Consider the following 22,811-nt stretch of genomic DNA (forward strand, 5'->3'; position numbering starts at 1 on the left):
CAGACCATTAGGACAGGAGGGAAGATGAAGATGAGCGAGTCGTGTTAATGTTTTAAAGCCTAAAGATCATTTTTAATCTTTGATAAACCCGGCGTTCCTGTTTCCTGGTCGGTTTCCTGTTCTTTGTTGCTCCACTTCCTGTCGTGCTGCCTCATTAATTACAGCAGACACCCCTGAGCTTTTAGTCACATTCATCATCCTGGATGCTCTCCGCTCACACTCGGGCTTTAGGGAGTCTATGGAGGATTATTCTCCTGATTTTCTCTCTGGGTCCTTTCATAAATAGAAACATAAAGTGTAAATCTCATGGACAGCTTAGAGTAAAATTCCAGGGACTTTTAAGTCAAATAAGTGCTTCATAAGTGCACCTTCATAAGTGCAATGGTTCTCCACATGGACTCTATCCAGTGGTGAGAATCTGTGAGCTTCTGTATTAGGAAGAGGATAGACACCCGAGCATTCCTCCAAGTGTGTGAGATGCAGAATGAGGAAGATTCATGTGTCTCAGAGGAACCAGGTGGTTTCTAGGAGGCGTGCCGCTGTTTGGTGCCATCTCTCCGAGCATCATGTAAAACCTTCACTAATGAAAAATAAGTCAGCGTGACAACCGCATCTGAGAGCAGACGCAGCGTTTCACGAGCTTAGTTCTCTCTCATGCCTTCTCTCGGCCCTGTTGCTTGCCCTGGTGATGACCCTCAGCAGACAGATGTGGAGTCTGATGGCTTCATCATGGAAGCAGGGCCTGTGTTTAACTCAACGGATTCGCTCAAGGTGATAACGTTTGTTGGATAACGTTTGTTGGTTCCAAATTTGTTGGTCACTTTCACATCACGGCGTCCTCAGACTCCATGTGACCAGAGACTCGCAAATCCAGCCAGCAGTACACAGTACAAACGTAGACGGTTAACAGCTCTGATCTTATTCGTTATTACGAGTAAATATTACGAGTTTTAGCCTTTAAAAAGCATTTTATGGTTCTGGAAAATTTGGGTTTCATGAATCTGAGGATGTTCCAAATGATATAACGTTCATGAACATTCCCACAACATTTCCGTTGAAATAATGTTGGAGGAATTCTGGAGGAATATGAACTTTTTTTCTATGGTTACTGTTAAAGCCTCCTGATGAATATTTGCTACCCCTCCATCACATCTATTCCATCTGATTTTGATTTCAATCTTTTGTTAAACGCATCACGGTTGTTATGAAGCCACACTGAGTTTGCTACTGGAATTATCATTAATTATGAACTCTGAAGAACTATGGCATTGTATGGCTTAAATTTCTACATATTTAAATAATTTCAAATGAAAACGAGAGATGGAAGAAGAATAGATCATTATTTTTCGGAATTATTTTTAAATCATTATGTTTCTAGTTGATTTTAATTTCCGACATGAGATCCTAATGATTCCTGATGTTCTAATACTGCTAATAATTTAAATAGTTCTGGCAGATAAAAAATTGTTCGGCACATAAAAGATACTCGAGTGTAAATATTATATGATGATGATTAACAAAAACAACAAACAGACGCAATCCGACTGCAGTCCTGAGACTTTGAGCGCACACAGCACTTACTGCGGAATTCCTCGCGCTGGTGCCGTGTCGCTGCAGGCTCCTACACCACGCCTCCGGGAACAAAAGGTCAAACAGTCAGGCTCGAACAGGCAGCGTGCAGACACGGCACATGCAAAAGGTTAAAGGTCATCCCCGGTGGGTCTGAAAAGCATATTTTCGTCCTCTGCATACGTCACATAGAGCCATAAAGCATTATAATGGGAAGTGGGCATTACCGATAACTGAGGGACCTTTTTTTCCTGAGGAATGTCAGCGTGTGTTTTGTTTTGGGAAGAATTTTCACTCCGGAGGAGAGTATTGAGAGCTCTGTCTCTGTCACACCTCGGGCAGTGACTTTGTGTTTAAGGACATAAAACACTCTGAAACAGAGTCGCCACGGCTATTAGCTATGAAAGCATGCTGAGCACGATGGAGCGCGATTAGACGCTAAACCACTATATGTAATAATTAGCATAGCTAACTTTAAACTGGAAAGTTAGAATGCCCTGCATTTTAATCTCTGTGATTAACATGTGACCGAGATTTAATTAGCAATTTGCTAATGCTGAGTTGATGATCTAAGCAATGCAGCCACGCTGTAGCGCTTCACTTCGTTGTGCTGTCTCATCTGCTCGCCTGTCCACTCTGTCCACTTGTCTCATAGGGTCGTAGACCCGGATATCTGCAATGCATTCTGGGAGTCCAGTGTTTGCTCCAAAGTCTCCACTTTTAGTTTTCAGAGTTAGTTTATTTTTAGGGCATTTTAACATTAGGGCTCTGGGATCGTTCCCGCGAACACTTGACGCTAAAGTCTGGTTCATTTCGGTCAGTGAGGACGCAATCGTTCTGCGCTCAGGAACCGTGCCCAAGTCGGATTTGAGAGAAGGTCTTGGGCACGGTACAGCATATTCAAGCATGGATCGAATCGGATAGCAATCAGGCACCAATCGTACCTGAACAGAGAAGTGGACGCGCGTGTGGGACTTGCCAGCTCTGTCCAAATCAATGTGGGAACAAATCTATTGTGTCTAATGAGAAAGCACCCTTAGAGCGAAACTTAACCTACAGGTATCACCACATCAACAGTCGTCGTCACAAAGTTCTGAATATAAACCGGTTTCACATCTATTCAACTTCTTTATGTCCCCTAGTTGTTCGTTCTCTTCTTGTGTTTTGTGGAGAAAAGAGAGAAGGCAGAGCATTTCCTCGGACATTCCTTCTCCCAGCCAGTGTTTTGGAGTCTTCGGGCTGCTCATGGCTACGGGTTATCTACTGAGCGACGGCAGTTATTTGTCTGCTGTGTCCTGTCAACACATGCCTTAGGAAGAGAAAAAAAATATGTGGAAACCAAATGCAGCTGGTTAAAAAGAGAGATATGCAGAGAATTCGCACACACTCGATGTCCTCTTTACCGCGGTGAGAAATGCGTCTCCCGAGTGTTGACTCGTCACTTCGGCAGGTCGAAAACGATCACGGGTTATTTTAGATCATATTTAAAATCATATTAAATGTTATAAATAAGTAATTTCATAAGGATGATTCAGTACAGGTATTAAATCCGGTTTTATTCGAAGTCAGTATGATTCAGTTTAGTGATTCAGTATGATTTTTTTAAATGAATGATTTAGAAAGGTTTGTTGTTGCTGTTGTCCTAATGAAATCTGACATCTTATTTCTTAACTAATTAATTTTCTACGATGTGTACCGGGAGTAGGCAGCGCAGTGGCCTAGCGGTTAGCAGGTTTGAAGGACGTTACTTTTTAAAGTAACTTTACATTACAGAATTACTGTCTTTAAAAAGTATTCAGTTACATTACAGCGTTATTTTCTGATGAAAGTAACTAGTTAGAGTAATTTTCCACTGCAGAAAATGAAAACTCCTTTGTGATTCCTCATGCATGTTGTTTTAGTCGAGACCTTTATAATTATTCTAGCATCATCACTCAGTGAAGTTTGGCCCATAATCTGTCAACTACTAATACCCGTAGGGGTAACCTACGCGGTTTCGCGTGGTGGCCGTAAGTACGGTACATCATGATTCACCGCGAGTTTTGGCGCTGCGATTAAGTTTCCATCTTTCCGCGCGTCGGTCCTCCCATAGTCAAACTGCATAGGTGAGATAGGGGTATAACAGCAGGAATAACAGGGGGGCGGGTTATCAGGGGCGGGGCTTGTAGGACGACTTTCACAAACACACACACACACACACACACACACACACACACTTAGGGATTGGGAATGACTGCTGTCTGACGCACGGATTACATAAATTGTCTGAAGAACGGATTACATTTTTAAAAATATAACTAAACTACAGTACTTAAATGGCGAACCCAACGGGTTAAATTACTCGTTACATGAAAAAGTAATCCAAGTACTGTAACGCTGTACTTTGTAACGCTGTACTTTGTAACGCCTAACACACAACACTGGTGGTTAGCACTGTCGCCTTGCACCTCCAGGGTCCGCGTTCGATTCCCAGCGTGTGTGTGTGTGTGTGTGGGCCAATTGGCACCCCATCCAGGGTGTAACCTGCCTTGTGCCCTAAGTCTCCTGGGATAATCCTGTATACAGGAGTAAGTGGTATAGATGATGAGTGAGTGAGTGTACAGTAAGTAAGGACTGAAACAGTGTGTGTGTGTGTGTGTGTGTGTGTGTGCGCTGCTATTCTCGTAAACTAATCAGTGATGCGGTGGTGTGATGAGGCTCAGTCGTTCCTAACATGCAGAACCTAAAGCATAAAGTGTTGTATACTGTATACACTATTTATTTATTTATTTATTTATTTAAGAACAGTATTATCGATCATATGTTTTATCCTCTTACTGTATATTTCCCTTTAATTTTCTGCAACATCCTCACTTACGTTACAGCAGCTGCACTTTGTTTCCGCCTGTTACATCCGAACACCTCGTTAACCCCATTATTTAATCTACCCCCCCCCCCCCCACCACCACCACACCCCCCCACATACACCCCACATTTCTTATTCAAAGCCAAGGCAGCTGGTAAGAGGACCGAGCATTATTAGAAGACTCCTTCGTACATGTTTCTCATTATGATCTTTTTTTATGGTTCAGGTGGATTTTTTCTCATTAAAAGAACAGCTTGACTATTTTAGGAGACGAGGAAGGTTGGTTTTAACAAAGCTTGTATTAAAGACAGGGGTGCCAATAATAATAATAATAATAATAATAATAATAATAGTAGTAAAACTTTATTTCTTTTTTAAAGAGCAAAAAATATATATATTTAAGATCAGATTGCACTTTGTATATATATATATATATATATATATATATATATATTTTTTTTTTTTTTTTACAAGTGCTTAATAAAAGATCCTGAAGATTGGATTTGTTTTATCTTTTCAATGTTTCAAAGCCAGTTAACTACAAAGACTCTTTTCCCTAATAATGTTTTTTTAACCTGCATTTACCAGGGGTGCCAATACTTCTAAAGCGGACTGTATCTGCTTTGTATAGATTGCTATCGCACTTTTTTAATCTTCACTGAAAATACTTTTCCAGGTATCAGGTGTCCGAGCGCACAAATAAAAACCTGTTTAAATTAATTTTATTCCTGTTTTATTTTTTATTCCGAGCAAATAAATTGCAAGTAAAGAATTTCTCCCAACTCATATTTTCTTTAATTCAAAGCGATAACAACGTTAAAGGAATCCCACAGTATATTAAGAGGATGATTATCATATTTTCCGATTTCTGTTGAAATTCGGCCCTGATAGCATTCCTCAGTAATAACATCAGAGGTATTCCGAGCTGAATCATGTCACTTGGTGAGGGTTCATCGCTCCTCTTGGTCTGGAGCAGTTGTGAACAGTTGTTGTGAACAGTTGTCTCCTGGCGTCTGTGGTGTAGGTGGATGACAGAGGATCCCCTCCTGTATCTAATTTATCTGCTTTTGTATTTCTTCACATGGTTTGAAAAATGCACAGATGGGTACCACGTCATATTTCAGTAAAAGTGTGTGTGGGGGGGACGGGGACGGGACGAGACGTTCATCCTAATGAAGATAATAAGATGAGCACTGTTTCAAATCTTTTATCTGATCAGGTACAAATGCAGAGAGAGAGAGAGGGAGAGGAATAAAGAACAGATGGGACACACATGGAACGAACAAGACTCAATTACGAGTCCTGTCTGGCTATAAGGTCGTCCCGTCTGAAAGAATATCTTATTAATAGACTGTATTTCAAACGCAGATTTTATAATTAATTTTTCAGACTTTTCTGTGCACACCAGTTCAACAGTAGGGGGCAGTGTAGACTCTGTAATACTCAGTAGTAGTAGAAGAATCCTATCATTCTCTCTCTCTCTCTCTCTCTGTCACACACACACACACACACACACACACAAAGAACCGTGAATACAAGTGATTGGATTTCTAGCAATTGTAGTGGGTCAGTCTATCGTTTGACTCAGCAGTTATTTATTGTCATCCTAAAGCAAATTCAAATTCAAATTTTATTTGTCACGTACACAGTCATACACAGTACGATATGCAGTGAAATGCTTTTTCGACTACCAGTGACCTTAAAGGTCCTACACATCACTTTTTTAATTAAATGTTAATATGATCTTTAGGGTCCTAATGAAAAGTTTGTATTATACGTTAATTAAAAATTCAAAAGGATTGTGTAAAAAAAACCACTACTTTTACCTGGTAAAAACTAGCTCTGTTCTCAGCAACCTGTTTCAGTACATGCTAATTTAAATGCTCATGACCTCTGCTGAGCCCGCCCCCCCCCGTTCTGTGGGGCGTGACACGTGGGGTATAGCCACGGAAGTGTAGTCCAGTGCGGGCAATGCTTTGGACTGCGTTACCCACAAAGCATTGCCCGCAACGCAGTGCTTTGTGGGTAATGCAGTCCAAACTGGAAAACGCTGTAATATACTGTAGAGCCTGAGCCTGTTTTCTTCAGTCGTTTTTGGTTTGATTTAAGTACGGAACCTACGCGGAAGTTTGTAATATCGCCTGACAACGCAGAAATTAAAAGAATGGACATGCTCGATTTGTCTTTCTCATCACTGCATGGGCATGAATTAACGGGCTGTCACGCTGCCGCAAGCAACAACAACATAAAGCCGAGAAGCATACTGAGAGAGATACGGACGCGATGTGTTTACTGATGTGTTTACATGACTTCTTAATCTTCGACAGACATCCTTATAAACCATCTAACGTAACAAAGGTAAGCATAATATAGTTTTCCGACTACGTACACAGTTTGCAACTAGACAATCGCCTCAATGCATTGTTTATTATAAACGGGCGATTAGGGATTATATAGAGACGGATGTACACAGAGAAGACGACATAACACATAAAGACAAGTTAACTTACACTCCGCATTCATCGTGATTATTAGAAAAGGCGATCTGCAAAGAGTCATAGTAAAATAAATCACACTCACTGAGCCTGGTGAAGATGAAGCAGGAACACGAAGCGTTAGTACAGATCCGATTTTTAGGAGCAGCTTCCTAGTAAAACCTGCTTTATATTGACCCGCGTTTATAAAGCAGTCTGGTGAAAAATGATTAGCGCAAACATGAACGCATTTAGGTAAATCGGCGGGGACGTTAGCTTTAAAAACTAAATTCAGCCACTGCGTCCTCAGTGGCTCAGATACCTAACCCTAGGTAGGTACCCTAGGTCACTAACCCTAGGTAGTGAATGACGACTGCTGTGTTCGCTATTACACCCAACAACTGTACACAACACTCGCTTAGGCGACATTTTGCTCCAGCGGCGAAAAAACAATGGCCGACAGCGTCTTCTCACTCAGGGCGGGTCTTTGCTAAAACACCAGTGTCAATCAACTAGTGTAGGAGCGGCCTCTTGTGGTGTGGCGTCACATCGACAGGCATTTGCGATTGGCCTGATTTCAGAAGGGGCGTGTTATTGTAATAAATGAAAAGAAAACCACTGGGCGGCTCTTTATCATCGTAGAGTGGTTGTGTACGCACTCTCCTAACACACAGTTCAGTCCAAACGGCTTAAAAAAGTGCATGTAGGCCTGTATGACCCCTTTAAAATAAAAACTTAAACATAAGAATAAATATAAATAAAAGGTAATACGGTAGAAAATAAAGTTAACTGGTAAAGTATACTGTACAAGTAAAAATAAAGACATATTGCAGTAAAAGAAATATTGCAGGAAAATGAAATTAACTAGTAAAAGTAAAAATATACTGTGCTACCTAAGATAAAATAAGAATAAAAATATACTGTACAAATAAGAACAAAATATATATAATATTGAAATATGAAAGAAGAAAATAGAAATTTGTCCATAAGTAATGTAAAAAAAATGGCTGAGGTGTGCAAGTATGCATAAAGTGACTGTCTTCTTAAAGTGTCTTATTATTAAAGTGATTTGTGCAGTGGTCCATAATGAAAGTATAAGTATATAGTGCAAAAATTGTGCATGAATGTGTCCATAGTGTCCATGAATGCCCACTGTTGGATGTAAAAGAGATGATATTAGTGCTGTATAGCAATAAAGATAATCGAATATACAAACCAATCAATCAACCAATCAATCAACCAATCAACCAACCAAACACACCAGTTCCTATGTTTGTGAATCAGCACTCAGAATAACAGATTTGAAGCGCTGACTCACTTTTAAACAAGACACGATGTAATATTAGACTTTAGGAAGTTGTGTATGTTGTAAGTTCACCCAGTCAGCCTAGGGATCAACCCCCAGCTGGTCAGGTGGTGTCATTCTGCAACTACACCAACTGCAGTGCTCTGTGTGTCCTCGTTCCTTTCTATCACAGCCAGCATTCACTGCTTTCATACTCCGTGCTACCAGCCTTCACTCCCGGTAAGCCTTGTCCACCCATGACCCCGTCTAAGGTTCACTGTCCTCTCAGTCCTGTCCTGCACTCAGGGACCATCTCAGAGTTGCTCTAGCCCAGGCATCCCGACGCCAGCTCGTTCACTTCACCTCGCGGTGGCTGTAGTGTTAAGGCTGATCAGTGTTAATTACTTCACAAACTATCATGTAATGCAATCAGTGCAAAAGTTATAATATGCTCTGTACAGTATGTTCTTTAACAAGTAATATTCAACAAAAATGAATATTTAATTAATAATAAGACAGGGATGGGACTCACCACTCACCTGATACGATGTAATCGTGATACCTAAGTGCGATTCGATTTGCACTGAGATCACGAAACTCAGCAAATAATCTGCTCCTACCACTGAGGTTGCTCGCTGCCTGCCAGTGTGTGAGTAGTTTAGAGCCACCAATAAAAAAGTTATACAAAAAGAATAGTGATACGTAACTGGATTGATTTGTTTCAAGTCCTCCAGACATCACTCTCTCTCTCCCTCTCTCTCTCTCTCTCTCTCTCTCTTATTGCCTGGCTTGTCTCCCTCTTCCTGACATCTCCAGGTCTCACTAAACACATACTGTATGTTAAATGGCTTCTTAACTTGCTTCACCCATAACCCTGTATATACTGAAGCGTGTCACATCATCTCGTTTTCCAGCATGTTGTTTAAATGTTTAAATAAATGTTTTTCTAAAAGATTTTATCTGTTTATATCTCATGCTGTGATCTTAGGATTACCAGATTAGTCCCAGTATAACCAGTGTGTTCTGATGACCCAAGAGACACTGCCTAGTTCCAGAGGTTTACTTTACTGTACAGGCTGTTAGCACAAGATCCGGAAGTTACAGAATGCCATCAGTGATAGGCTACATCACAGGAAGAAGACCAAGAAGAACCAAAATCAGGAATTGAAGCACACAAGTCTTCTTCTTGTACCCATTTATTTTTAGGGCTTTCAGGGTGAGGGATGAACATACATGAGAGAGCGCTAAGGAGTAGTTATGCGCGGGTCGTCTGGAAACGGGTTGGTGCGGGTAAAGAAATTGTCACTTTCTTTGCGGGGTGGGTTGGGGCGGGTCATTAAAAACAAAATTAAATAAAAAAATCCATGTATGTTGCGTGCAATTCCCTATAGCCTATAAATATTTGGGAATATCTATTTTCATATTTTATTAAGTTCTTTGATAAGGTTACGTCACGTGACAAGTCACGAAAGCGCCAAGCAGCTACTGCTGCCAGTCACAACAAAAACGAGGCGCGGGAGAAATTGAGGTCGGGAATTTAAACCATTAAACGGAAAACAGGTCAAGCTGCTAAATCTAACGTTAGCATTCTTTTTTTTCACAGCGAACGTGAAAACGCTAAATGAACATTTCTGTGTGATAAATGAAAAAAAAAATAATAGTGGTTATTTAGCGTAGGCTGTAAACTGTAGGTTTGCCCTATAGAAATAAAAAAAAAAAAAAAGTTTAGCCTAGATTACAAACGCTGCTTTTCAAATGTTTAAAATGTGTCTCTTTATCTTGTTATTAATATGACCTGATTTATCGTTCATATTCATAATCATGTGTTGATGCCATGTTTCCAAGCACTTTCAGGGTAAAATAAAGGCTGTTTTCACTTGAATTACAATGCCTAGTATGTCTATTTAATGCCTAGCATCACTAGTGAGCAGGCTACGCACAACGAGACAACACACACGGTGACGGACAACTAAACAAATATTAAAAAAAACCTATGAGAGGTACGCTTATAGGAGCAACACATGCAGGTCAAGATATAAGAAAGGGTTTCTTTTCTAGGTTTAGAAACATCTGGAGTCATTTATTGTACATCAGTTTAGTGTTTCATCTTCTATACCGCTTACCCTGTAGAGCACTGCGTGGGACCTAGAGCCCATCCCAGCGCGGGTACACCCTGGACAGTGTACACACGATGGACAATTTGAGAACACCAGTTCATTTAATCTGCCTGTCTTTGGTCTGTTGGTCAGGCACAGGGAGGACATGCCCAGTCCTCGTCACCCCACTGAAGTTGTAGGCAGTATTAATGAAATGCCTCATTGGGGTGGAACTAAAGGAATCATGAGGGCTCCTGATGTTTAGTTTCTCTGCGAAGTAAACGCAAGTGACTTTAGATACATAACACTAATGTTTAAAAGTTCCTCACCAATATTAAACTATACATCATGACATGGTTCGTGGTTCCTGACCTGGTTCTGATTGCTGGAGGCCGTTTCATTATTTTTTGTTCCCTCTCTCTGTCTCTTTACAAGATGTGAACGAGTGTGAGGAGACTAATGGAGGGTGCGAGGCTCTGTGCTGTAACACCATTGGCAGCTTCTACTGCAAGTGTCCATCAGGACAGGAACTCAAAGAGGACGGCAGGACCTGCCAAGGTGAGCACTTCAGAGGAGGTTCTGATTAAATAAACCTTCTTCAGGGGGGTTTCTTATGACTTCATCCATACAATATATAACGAAACGTCTCTAGATTTTTACATGTGGTCACTCCCATTTTTCTGTCCGTATCTGGAAGCGATTGTATTGGAGATATCAAACACGATGAGGTCTTGCATCACTCGATCAGGTCTGTGGCGGATTGTGGAGTGTGTATCAGCATGAGCCGGTGATGAACGCCGCACTGCGCTACGCTACGCTACATCTCTGCTGCGGTTTATTGACTTTTAAAGAGGTTCCATCACTGAGGTGTTCAGCTTTCATCATGATCGATAGGATGCTCGTTAAGTTGTGCAAATTCACTCCGTCATGGAAAGGATTTCGCTCCCTAATGGACAGGAAATCAATTGCAGCAGGTACATACTGTATGGAAGAGCTTAGAGCATCAGGTACATCAATAGCCGACACCTTAATCAGCTTCCAATGTGTTTTTCACTTTTGCTCATCATTAGCTGCATGATAAAACCTGAAAGAGTGCAGTTTAATCACCTTAGGTGTCACGAGCGGCAAACTCTTTTAAACTACTGTTCCCGAAACTTGTCATACACAAGAGGACGAATTAGGGCTTTTTAACCCACACAAAGAGAGTCGTCTCCCCCACTCACGCTAACCTCGTCTCAACACTTCTGCCATTATGCTTAGCATTGCAACATCTCGCCCTGGCACTCCATGGTGCTCACCTGCCCCTACAGGTCATGTGAGGTTAGATCCGGGGCTCACGGAGGCCACTCCGTACCGGCACAGCAGAAAGTCCGAGACCACAGAGAAGCCTTAATAGGCCTTAATCCACACAGTCTTGAGAGGTTACATGTTCGTATAAAAACGAAGGGTGAAAAAAAGTGCACATGAAGCAGAAAATAAAAATGAGTTTAAGTCAATGATATATTTATAAAGCAGATTTAAACACAACATAGTCGAGCAAAAGTGCTGTACGGTCCTAAGAAAAAGATAGATAGGAAGCGTGCAGGCTGCCTGATGTACAGTGGCAGTTCGTTCCAGTGTTTAAGGGCGCGATCACCCCGACTCTTCACCCTCGATTTGTGAACTGTGAGTAACACCTGATCATCAGACCAGAGAAAGCGTGCTGGACTGCATGGCGTCAGGCAGGTCAGAAATGTACGCCGGTGCTAAATTATACACGACCTTGAACTTGACTCTCAGCCAGGGTAGAGATGCCAGGGCACGAGTTATGTGTTCTTGCTTACGTGTTGCTTTTAAGAACAGGCAGGAGAGGCCTCGCCAACACCAAGATAAAGGTAGTAGTTACTGTAGTTACCAAGATACTGTAGTTTGGGATAAGAGCATATTCTGTATAACCTAGTTTTTTGTTCAAAATGGCTTGACCATGGACAATTGCCTAAGCTGAAAAAAGCTAACTTTAATTACAGAACCAATTTATTCATCCATCTTAAAACCAATGGATTTTTTCACCAGAGGTAGTCTGGTTTCAACCACTTAAGTTGCTTTTCTATACGATTTAAGGGAACATATCTGTATAAAATGGTCAACACAGGCTTCACTGGGTCCAAATACCAGCATTTCAGTTTTATTCTCATTTAAATATAAAAAAAAAAAATCTGTAGTTTGACATCCTTAAGATATTGCAGCAATAAAATGTGGTGAATTAAAAAAAAAGTATTTCTTTTGATTCCGCTTAAAAGATTGGCTTGGAGATGGCTTTAAATGTCATTTTCTCATAAGGCTGAGCTGATCATTTTATTCCCTGTTGCATAATTTAGCAACAAGTTGAAACAGAGTCAGAATTATGATTCTAATCCTGAACTAAAAAACATCATCTTACTGTTTGTTGCATTTCAGGCTTTAATAGCTAAAGTATATAAGCATGACCTTTGTCGAAATTACGTGATGGGGTGAATGAACGATTTGTTCTTTTTGAGCATGTAGTCTCAGAGAGACTGGGCGCGCGTCCACAAAGCATCGCAAAACCTCGATCGCTGGTTCGAACCCCGGGTGATGCTGTTTTCCTCTCACAGCCGGAGGCACAGAGAGAGCTGATTGGCCGAGCTCTCTCAGGGGGGAGGGATGAGAGGTACTTGTGCTCCCACATTAACCACGGCTCTACAGCCAATCAGGGGCGTCTGTGAGCTCGCGCACGCGGAAGGAGCGGCTAGCGCTTTCCTCCGAGTGTGTTACTCCGCCCCTAATGGTGCGTGAGCGAGCAGTTCGAAAAAGATGCGGTCGGCTCACGTCACGTGGTTCGGAGGAAACACGGGATAGCTTTCGTCCTCCCGACTGAGTGGTTGTAGTAGCCTTGATGTGTGTGGGAGCCTCCTAGTGACGGGGAGGAATTGGCCACGACGAAAATCGGGGAAAAAAGAATTGGACAGGACTAAATTTATAAAAAAAAAAAAAATAATAAAAAAAAACTTTGAGTCTTCTAGTGGGAATGATGATAAACAGGATGAGCAGCTCACCTCTCATATCTTCTACTCCGAGTCGGTCGTCCTTTTCTCACGTGACTCCCATAGACGCAGCAGAGTCAAAAGAATGAACGACTCAGACTAGAAGATATGAGAGGGGAGCTGCTCATCCTGTATATCATATGCATTGTAGTTGTTTTATTACTGGAACTATAGCCAAAATTTGTGTATGTACAGGTGTTGGGGGTCTGTTTAATGAAAGTGTTACGTTTTATTTTATTACTGATCAAAAGAACGAAATGAACTAAATGACTTAAAAAAAGATTTGTTTATTTTTTAATGAACGCGATTCAAAGAACCAAGTCACTAAAATGATCCAAACTTTCCATCACTAGTATATGTGTGTGTATAACAGTTTTCTGTTCGACTCCTGAAAGTGTTCTCATGACAGACTCTGGGGAAATCACTGAGAGTCAGCCGTGTGAGTGCCAGCTCTGCAGCGCCAGTCTCCTGCCAGGACCTGCACTCACCTTCTCTTTATAAATCTCCTATAAAAGTTTCAGATCTATATATCATTAGTGTTTCTCTCTCTCTGTCTCACACACACACACACACACACACACACTGTGCAGTTGAATGTCTTCTACATTCCAGCTCCCTGACAGTCTCATTAGAGTTACTTCACAGACCTTACTGTATAATAATCTCACATTAGACGTCAATCTTAAATTTGGCGCCTGCTTGACCATTCAGAGGCTTCGTATCGGCTTCTTCTACATCCTTATCGTCTTCAGTCTCGACCCAAAACACCTCCTGGAATACCATGTACCATGTGGAATGTGTGTGTGTGTGTGTGTGTGTGTGTGTACTGTAGGCTAATCAGACCCAGACCGTATCTTTATGTGAGCATGCGGTACTTCAGTACCAGCCAAAAAAACCTTAAAGTACCAGCATTTCTGGACTGACAGTGTTTAGTGTTGTGAGTCTGGATTTCGAGACTTACAAAAAAAAGTTTCCGTTTTTTTTTTTTCATTTCTTTCTCCAGATGTGTATAAATAGTTAGTGTTTCATTAGGATGGAATAAATAACCTAATTAATTAGTTTTTTAGTTGAATTTCTTTTCTTTTTTTTTTTACTTACTATAGTATTACACATGATTCCTTAAGACATTCAGAATAATGTTGTATCTATCCAGACTTGGCTATAGAGTATTAATTGTTTATTCCATTATTGTGTTCTATCTATACATGTAATGTCAAGTAAATCTTTTCAATAGATTTTACATTAGTTGTGTAAATAGATTTTGCATGTTGATGGGAGGGGTCATAACTTTTGCACACAGTCAAGTAAAGCTGCCTTTTTATCTTCAAAAACCCCACACATTATAAAGGAGGATTGTGCAGGAATGCAGGGACGAGCTGGTGGAAAAAAAAAATGAGTTTCTACATACAGTATCTGATCAGCATTGGTGTTTACATGTGATGGGTCGTTCGTGAATGATTCGTTCTTTTTGAACGAATCTTTAACGTGAAGAACGAGTCGTCTCGGAGAGTGATTGGGAAACAGAATAGAGTGATTCTTTCTTAATGACTCTTCAACTCCGAGTCGTTCGTTCCTTTGTCACGTGACTCCCATAGGCGGTGCAATAGATTTAAAAGAACAAATGACTCAGACTGAAAGATTTAAAAGGTAAGCTGCTTATTCTGTTTATATTAATAAATTAATAAATATGTTAATATTTTGTTTACTGAAACTATAGACAAAATTTGCGTATGTTGAGGTATTGGGGGTCTTTTTTCATTTAAAATGCAACATTTAATTTTATTTCTGATCAAAAGAACGAAATGAACTAAAAAAGTGACAAAAAAAAGATTCGTTCATTTTGATGAAAGAATTTTTGGTAAAAAAAAAAAAAATTTGATTCAAACAACCGAATCAATAAAATGATTCAAACTTCCCATCACTAGTATTTACTCTGATCAAACGTGATATTAACCCCGTTGACAGGTGACGTGAATAACACTGGTTAGTGTGTGGGATTTATTAGGTGTCAAGTGAACAGTAAGATCTTAAGGTCGATGTGCTACAAGCAGGAAAAATGGGCAAGTGTAAGGATCTGAGTGACTTTAACAAGTTGTGATAACGAACCCAAACCCTAAACCACCCAAACATGATGTTTTATTATACAATATGCTTCATTTATTTTAGTGAAGGGAAACTTTTTGTCTCCGTCATACCTGTGAGAGCTTCCAGATGTAGCGCTTCTAGTGCTGCTATTAAACTTGTACACATTTTCCCACACAGGTTGGTGTATTGAACTATAAAATGCATTTATTTCTTAAAGCATTGCAGAACAAAGTATGACTATACTTAAAGTCAAACTGGGACTTGGGATTTCTGATATTTACAGAAAACTTAAAGTAGAGAATGGTGATGAGACGCTTAGCCGCGGTAAAACAACAGAACAACGTGCAAACGTTTTAAAGAAGGCCGTACGTTTGTGAATGACGAACGCGACTCAGGGCACGCTGCAGTTGTTCCCATGAACATTCAGTGATCCTTGAAAATGGATAGATAACTTGGTCACTGATGGGCGAAACAGACGCTTGTAAAATGGAAAATGCACACGCAATTATTCATAAACACCCCCACCTATACAATGCTGACTTTCCACATGTTTGGGCTGTTAAAGGAGTTCCTGGGAGGCCGGCGTTTCAGGCATGAAGCAGGCAGTCTGATCATGGCTCCGGTGCTCTGAAAAAACTTTCTGCCTTGGTGGTATCCAAGCACTATTACTCTTAGAACTGCGTCCTGATATCAACAGTCCTGGTTTGACTTGAGCACCCCTCTTAATAAATTTCACTACAATCATTCGAATCTGATATGATCCACATCATGTTGTAAGAACATAAGGACAGAAATACAGTGTAAACAGGTATTTATGATTTTAGGGCTTAATGTAAGCACACAGATTTATTTTAAAGACTGTATTTGTTCTTGAGTTTTTTTTTTTTTAAACCAAGGCACATCTGTGAGCCGAGCAAGTAGAGCAAATACTGATTTCATGGATGAAAGAGATTTTTGGGGTAAATTTATGTTTAACAGAAAGCTGAAAATGTTCCTATCTGTGTTGAATCGGCCCTTAATAAAAGGAGTATGAAGTTCCAGAAAAGGAGGGGACTGAGACCTGGGGAGAGAGAGAGAGAGAGAGAGAGAGAGAACTGAGTGAGTACAACTGTAAATGAGTGAGTGAGGAATGAAAGGAAAGAGACGCTCCTGAGCCGGGTTCTTCTCCGCTTGTATCCGTGTCGCCGTCCCTGACCCCGGCCGACCCCGGCCGAACGCTCGCCAGCATGCTGACCCCCACATGCCCGCTGCTTTCTTTGGTCTTCTTTGGGGTTCATCTCGGCTTGGTGTATTCGAAATCTTATTCTGCGCATTGGCATCGTTTTAGGGGCTGTTACAGGCCACAGTGCTTCCCTTCATATGACCGGTTCAGCACAGGATACCTGAGAGCAGGTGAGTTCGCTTTATACCTATACAGAATAGAGAACAAATATACAAAAACTATAACAAATACGAAAAAACAAATTGATTATGTGAAACTCGTAACAGAAGTAACCAGATTGATTAATTTCCTATAACAGCACATCCTGCAGTGTGTTATTACTTTTATATGAAAGCAATTGATCACATTATGTTTTAAGAGACTTCTTCCATTAAAACAGAAAACGACACCGTATCATCAGCTACATATTTTTTTACCCATATTTTATGAGTCTTCCTATAACCAACATATTCATATCTACTGTAACCCTCGAATTTGCAGCTTCACAATATATTTTGTAGGCGGCTCTACTGTATGTAATGGATGATCTTCTGGTCTCCTTCAGCCTACTGTACAGTATCACCCAGACCAGGCACACCACACGTCTTTTTACATCTTTGGAAACCTTGAGGCATTAGATTTGTGTTAAGGATGGATCACGTGCATGCTTGGCCAGCCTTGCATTCAGCATCAGTTTACTTCATTGTAAACAACTGGTTGAGATAATTTTTCCTTTCCCTTTTCACACGGCCTTTATTTCAGAATTCTTCGAATGCATCATTTGATTCAGATTAGCAAGGATTAAAGTGTCTTACAGTACATACAGTATCCTTGGCAACAGGTTTTTATTATATTTTGCCACTTAAATTCCCAAAACCAAGCACCGTATGAATGTAAACAAAAAGTGGACAAAAAGTATTTCATATTTGTCCAAATGTATCTTTTATACAAAAACCACTTAAAACTGCTCTCCTTCACACATGCCTACCTAAACATTGTTTCCTTGCTACTTTTAACCAGTTAGGACACCTCAGAAACTCTCGTACATTTTGGTGGAGGTAGGAATTGCTCTGACTCCTACTCCTAAAAGTAGGACAAAATTGCGTCACGCTGAGACACTTAGTAAATACGGGCCCTGGACTGTACAGGGGATGTGGCAAAAACTGATTGTGTGTACAGGTCCCACAGACAGTCGATTTATCAAGAATCAGATGTTTCACTCACGATGTTCAAGACTGCCGCTTTGTTTAAATATCTAAAAAAATCCTACAAACCTAATTCGCCAGGTGGCTTCAATCCATACATGCATTTACTCTTCAATCCAAAACCAACAGCAGTTGTTCAGTCTAAGTTCGCACGTTTAACCTTGGACTCATTTCCATATATATTGTATATACCAGGTCATTTTGAACAATTACAGAACATACAAACACACATGTGAAGAAGAAGCTCCTTGAACTTAACTAGCGCAACGTCTCTATGGACGTAGTTGTTTCTGATCTGTACGTTAATCTGTCACCCATACGGTGCTTTGAGTCAGTCGCCAAGGAAAACTGGACAAAGCCGCATCTCCTGCAGAGGCTCTGTGTTGATGCACAGCTACTGACCTGGTTATTGCTGCGTTATATGTTAGAGAGATGAAGCTATATAACACTAGGCTCTTTCATTCCTTTTGGAGGGAACAGTGCTTTCGTTGGCACGAAAAGTCGCAGGTTTTGTACGAAGAGAAAGCGGACAGACCACAAGGTTTTTGCTGAAGTAAGAAAGGGGAATAAATAGGAGTGAGTATTGACGTTGCTTGAAGAGAAAGAATTTTAGGAATATGTCTGTCCTAGTGTATGGGCCTGCTCTCGAAGGATTGGTGTTCAGATCCCGGGCTGAAAAGCTGAAGATTGGCTTGAAAGTGGGATAGATTTTAGATGGAGACCTGATCTTGATTCTGTGTTACTTTAACTGAACATCAGTAATGCTCTCTCTGTTTCCTCTCACATTGCTACCGTGAGCTGCCGCAATTGCCCGCCGATGTGCCGCCGACGTTCCGCGAAGTTCTGCAAGATCCGCAATCTTCCGCGAGGTCCGCCCAAAAAAATTAAACGTTCAATTTTTGCATGGAAATGGAAGCGTTCACAGCGCCAAAGTCGCGATGCTACTAGAATGCTAGTCACTTCTACATACACAAATTTTGTCGCGTGAATCACGATGAACCGTACCTACGGCCACCGCGAAGGTGAAATAGGGGTATTAGGGAACACAAGGTGACAACGAGGGTGAACACTATTGCATGATTCCTTTAGACGCCTGACAGTAGCTGATTGCATCTTATCTAACTTCTGCTTATGCAACATTAGTGGACGCCTTAACACACTCGGAGGAAAGCATTATCCCCCCCTTCTACCTGCGTGAGCTCATAAATGCTTCATGCTGCTATGATTGATGTGCGAGCGCGGGTATGCCATGCCACCCCCCTGAGAGAGCACGGCCAATCTGCTGTCTACGATCACGGCTACAGATGGCTGTAGCATCACCTGAGAATCGACCTTGTGACCTCTGGAATGATATCTCTGTTGCGTCACTGGGGAGCCCCGATCCAGATGTTTTAACGATACATATTGACTATCAGTGAAAGAACTTATATATATATGGTTCTTATTGATTGAAGGGTGTGTTATTTTTATCATGTAAACAGAAAGATTGACATTTTAATGAAAAATGCACAGCTGTGTTGGTGTAATTGGCTATTTGTAACTGTAAACAGATGTTGTGTTGAAGTGCATCAATATACGTTACGTTTTATTGACAGACAGAATTGTAAAAGTTTCCTCAAAGACTATGTTTACTGAGCGCCTTTCTTTTTATTGCACAAATATGTAGATTGAATTGCGCTGTTCCTCCAGGATTTAAATGTGCTTGCTTAGAGTTTACAAATTTTCTAGCTGACGAGAAATTCTTATTTACTGACTGTGAGCAGTTTTAACGGAGGTTGTTTGGCTTTAATGGAGGTCTACAGGGCCTGTGTGTGTCGGCTTGACAAGCCATTGCACATACAGTGCATGGCGGCCCAAAAGTCTGTATGTGTAGATATACATATATACATTCCTCCAGATGTGGGCCGCCTTCTATACAGAATATACAGTATATGTGTAGAATTCGTAAAGTCTTGTGTTGGATTTATGACGGTATTTTGTCTGTCTTTTGAGCAGCATGTGAATCCCCACGTCGCGCTCTTAGTGCTCGGACGTCATGGGAAAGTAGTCTGTCTTATCCCACACAGACTCTCACCCTGGTGCAGATCTGATCTCAGTTCAGCTTAAGCAGGATGTTAGCGTGTGCGTAAATGATGCATGCTAGGATCAGCTCTGATCTCATAAGCGAGTCATGAACCCCAAACGCAGCTTCTGTCAGCTCTCAGTCACGGGTCAGCAGACTCAGGGTGCACCGCTGTCACGCTCGTTCTTGTTCACAGAGCACGCGAACCTGAGAACCTGTGTCGGTTTATTTTGGGTTTATTTGCTTATATGAGGTCAGCGTTCCTCCCTGTTCAGATTTAACTGAATTGGATTTGACTGGAAGGTTTGAAATTTGCAGAAATTGTTCAAAGATGTTGCGAGGGCTGCTCTCACAGCAGATGGGATCATCTGTGTACCTGTGTGGACGCAACAGACTGTGGAGACGCAAACCTGGTCATGTTGCATTTACTAAACTTGTCTTTTTATCACTTGTGCAACATTTTGTTTTCTCTCGCAGATATAGATGAGTGTCTGGTCCATAATGGAGGATGTCAGCACAAGTGTGTGAACACCAGAAGCTCCTTCCACTGCCAGTGCGATCCTGGGTTTCGGCTGCATGTAGACAGGCGCACCTGCATCGGTGAGCACGGGATCTCGGTTCTGTCTCATTGAAGAACTCTAAAGATCATAAAGTAGCACCTTTCTAGGCTTGCTTCATTTGCTTTTTGTGAATTAATAAGGTGTATGTGTGTGTGTGTGTGTGTGTTGTGTGTGGGTGTGTTGTGTAGCTCTCAACTTGTGTGGCATGAACAACGGAGGGTGTGAACACTTTTGCATCCAGCACTCAGCGGGTCAGTTCCAGTGCCGCTGCCGACCCAACTACAGACTGGCCGAGGACGGCAAACACTGCAACCGTGAGTGTGTGTGTGTGTGTGTGTGTGTATGTTAACCTAGTTTCCCCATTTACAGGATTAACACATTCCTTTCCGCTCAGGATTTCAGGTGTTTGCAAAAGCTTCTGTTAATAATAGAGTTTCAACCTGAAACACACTGATTAGAGAAACACCTGGACTAGAAGATATGAGACACCTATGACAGTAACGAGCTGTTTCCATCCCTGGTGCTGCCTTTAACCTGCACTTGATTAGAAACGAGGGGAAAAAATTAGATCAGTCATCAATTACATCACATGCTTTTTCACATCACATGCTTTTGTGTGTGAAATCATGTATCACCACATTTATAATAGAGACGCACCTTAAACTAACAATTAAACGATTCTGTGCCGAGCGCACGAGCTTCTGAGTGCTGCAGCAGAAACGTGTGTTTATGGCGCACGTTATCAAACCTTAAACAGCTAATAACTCATCGAGCGCGTTAGTCTCAAACCTCACTCATTACCAGTGTTACTTTTTACAGGAACTAATTACATTACAAAATTACTGTCTTCAAAAAGTATTCAGTTACATTACATCGTTACTGTCTGATAACGTAACTAGTTTGAGTATTTTTTCATTGCAGAAAATGAAAACTCCTTTGTGATTCCTCATGCATGTTGTTTTAGTCAAGAGCTTTATCAGTGGTGCAAAATTTTATTGGTGGGCGCAAACAAAATTGACGTTTTTTATAAATCGACTGTAAATATCCCTAAGAAGTGCTGGAGAAGCACAGAGTGTAGGCTCGGCCGCGGTCACGTGACTGCTGTGTAATTAGAAGATCAGGTCGATCCGGTCCAAGCTCTTTAACTTTTTTTCTTTCTTCGTCCGATCGCCTTGCGAAGGGGTATTTTAGCAAAGAAATGACAGAATTTTCTCTCATATTTATCTGGCTTCCACGTCAATCACTATTAAATACCTTAACTAACATCTGCTGACTGTTAATAAGACTCGGTGAGAATGTCCAGCGTACACGAACACAAATGAACATAATAGTTTTTTTTATTGTAAATAAATTATATTAAGAAATACAGCAAAATATTTTGACTTAATGATTTTATTTCATTATTGAAAAAAATTATTATTATATTAAATAATTACATGTTATTGTAGCATTCTTCTCTGCCTAACTTTAAGCGTGCGGCGCCCAGTGCACACTGCTCATTACACACACTTACACTAGTCTCAAAACCCCCCGAGTGCGAATATATTTAAGCGTCTGGCAGACGCCCTTATGCAGAGCAACTTACATTTTTATCTCCTAAGCATTATACACCTTGAGGGTTAGGGACCGAGCTTAAGGGCCCAACAGGGACAACCTGGTGGTCGTGGGATGCGAACCTGGGACTTCCTGCACCGTAGTCCAATGCCTTAACCACTTGTCAATATTAATAATAACATAAAATAAGCTTCAGACGTGGATGTGTTCCAGGTGCAGCGGAGAACCCGTGTTCGCTATCGAACGGTGGATGTTCTCAGGAGTGCCACAGCAACGGGGACAACTCCTACTGCGACTGTCGCCCGGGCTTCAACCTGACGCACGACGGCAAGACCTGTGAAGGTAAATCGCGCAGTGCTTTGTCACTATTATTTATTATTTCCTTTCCTCAAAAAGCTTTTATGTTTTTTATCTGGGATAAATCTTTCATTTATCTTCCAGTCCTGATGAACGGAGCTGAGCGTCTTCGATGTTGTACTTTAAGGGAAATGAATAAACCTCGGAGGTGTGTGTCAAAGACTTTATTTTTTTTTATTTCCCCTGCAGATGTAGATGAGTGTCTGGTCCATAATGGAGGATGTCAGCACAAGTGTGTGAACACCAGAGGCTCCTTCCGCTGCCAGTGCGATCCTGGGTTTCGGCTGCATGTAGACAAACGCACCTGCGTCGGTGAGCACGGGATCTCGGTTCTGTCCAGAAGCTCTTGAGACTCTTAAAAATCCTCAATATGTGTTTGTGTTTGTGTGGTTGCCTTCACAGTTAAAAATCAGTTCTTGAATAATCTGTTATATGATATATGACCTCATATGTTATTGTTATTGTTATTGTTATGTG

At 41.1% G+C, this 22,811-nt stretch overlaps 1 protein-coding gene across 1 annotated transcript in view; it reads left to right on the forward strand.

The window, feature by feature from the left end:
• Positions 1-22,811, forward strand: part of megf6b (multiple EGF-like-domains 6b) — a 57,991-nt gene that overhangs the window by 13,575 nt on the left and 21,605 nt on the right. Inside the window, exons 5-9 of the mRNA XM_053483501.1 lie at positions 10,705-10,827; positions 20,341-20,463; positions 20,612-20,737; positions 22,191-22,319; positions 22,524-22,646. Coding sequence (XP_053339476.1) covers positions 10,705-10,827; positions 20,341-20,463; positions 20,612-20,737; positions 22,191-22,319; positions 22,524-22,646 — 624 coding nt within the window. The remainder of the gene's footprint in view (positions 1-10,704; positions 10,828-20,340; positions 20,464-20,611; positions 20,738-22,190; positions 22,320-22,523; positions 22,647-22,811) is intronic.

This window comes from Clarias gariepinus, chromosome 23 (genome assembly GCF_024256425.1).
Source record: "Clarias gariepinus isolate MV-2021 ecotype Netherlands chromosome 23, CGAR_prim_01v2, whole genome shotgun sequence".
NCBI lineage: Eukaryota > Metazoa > Chordata > Actinopteri > Siluriformes > Clariidae > Clarias > Clarias gariepinus.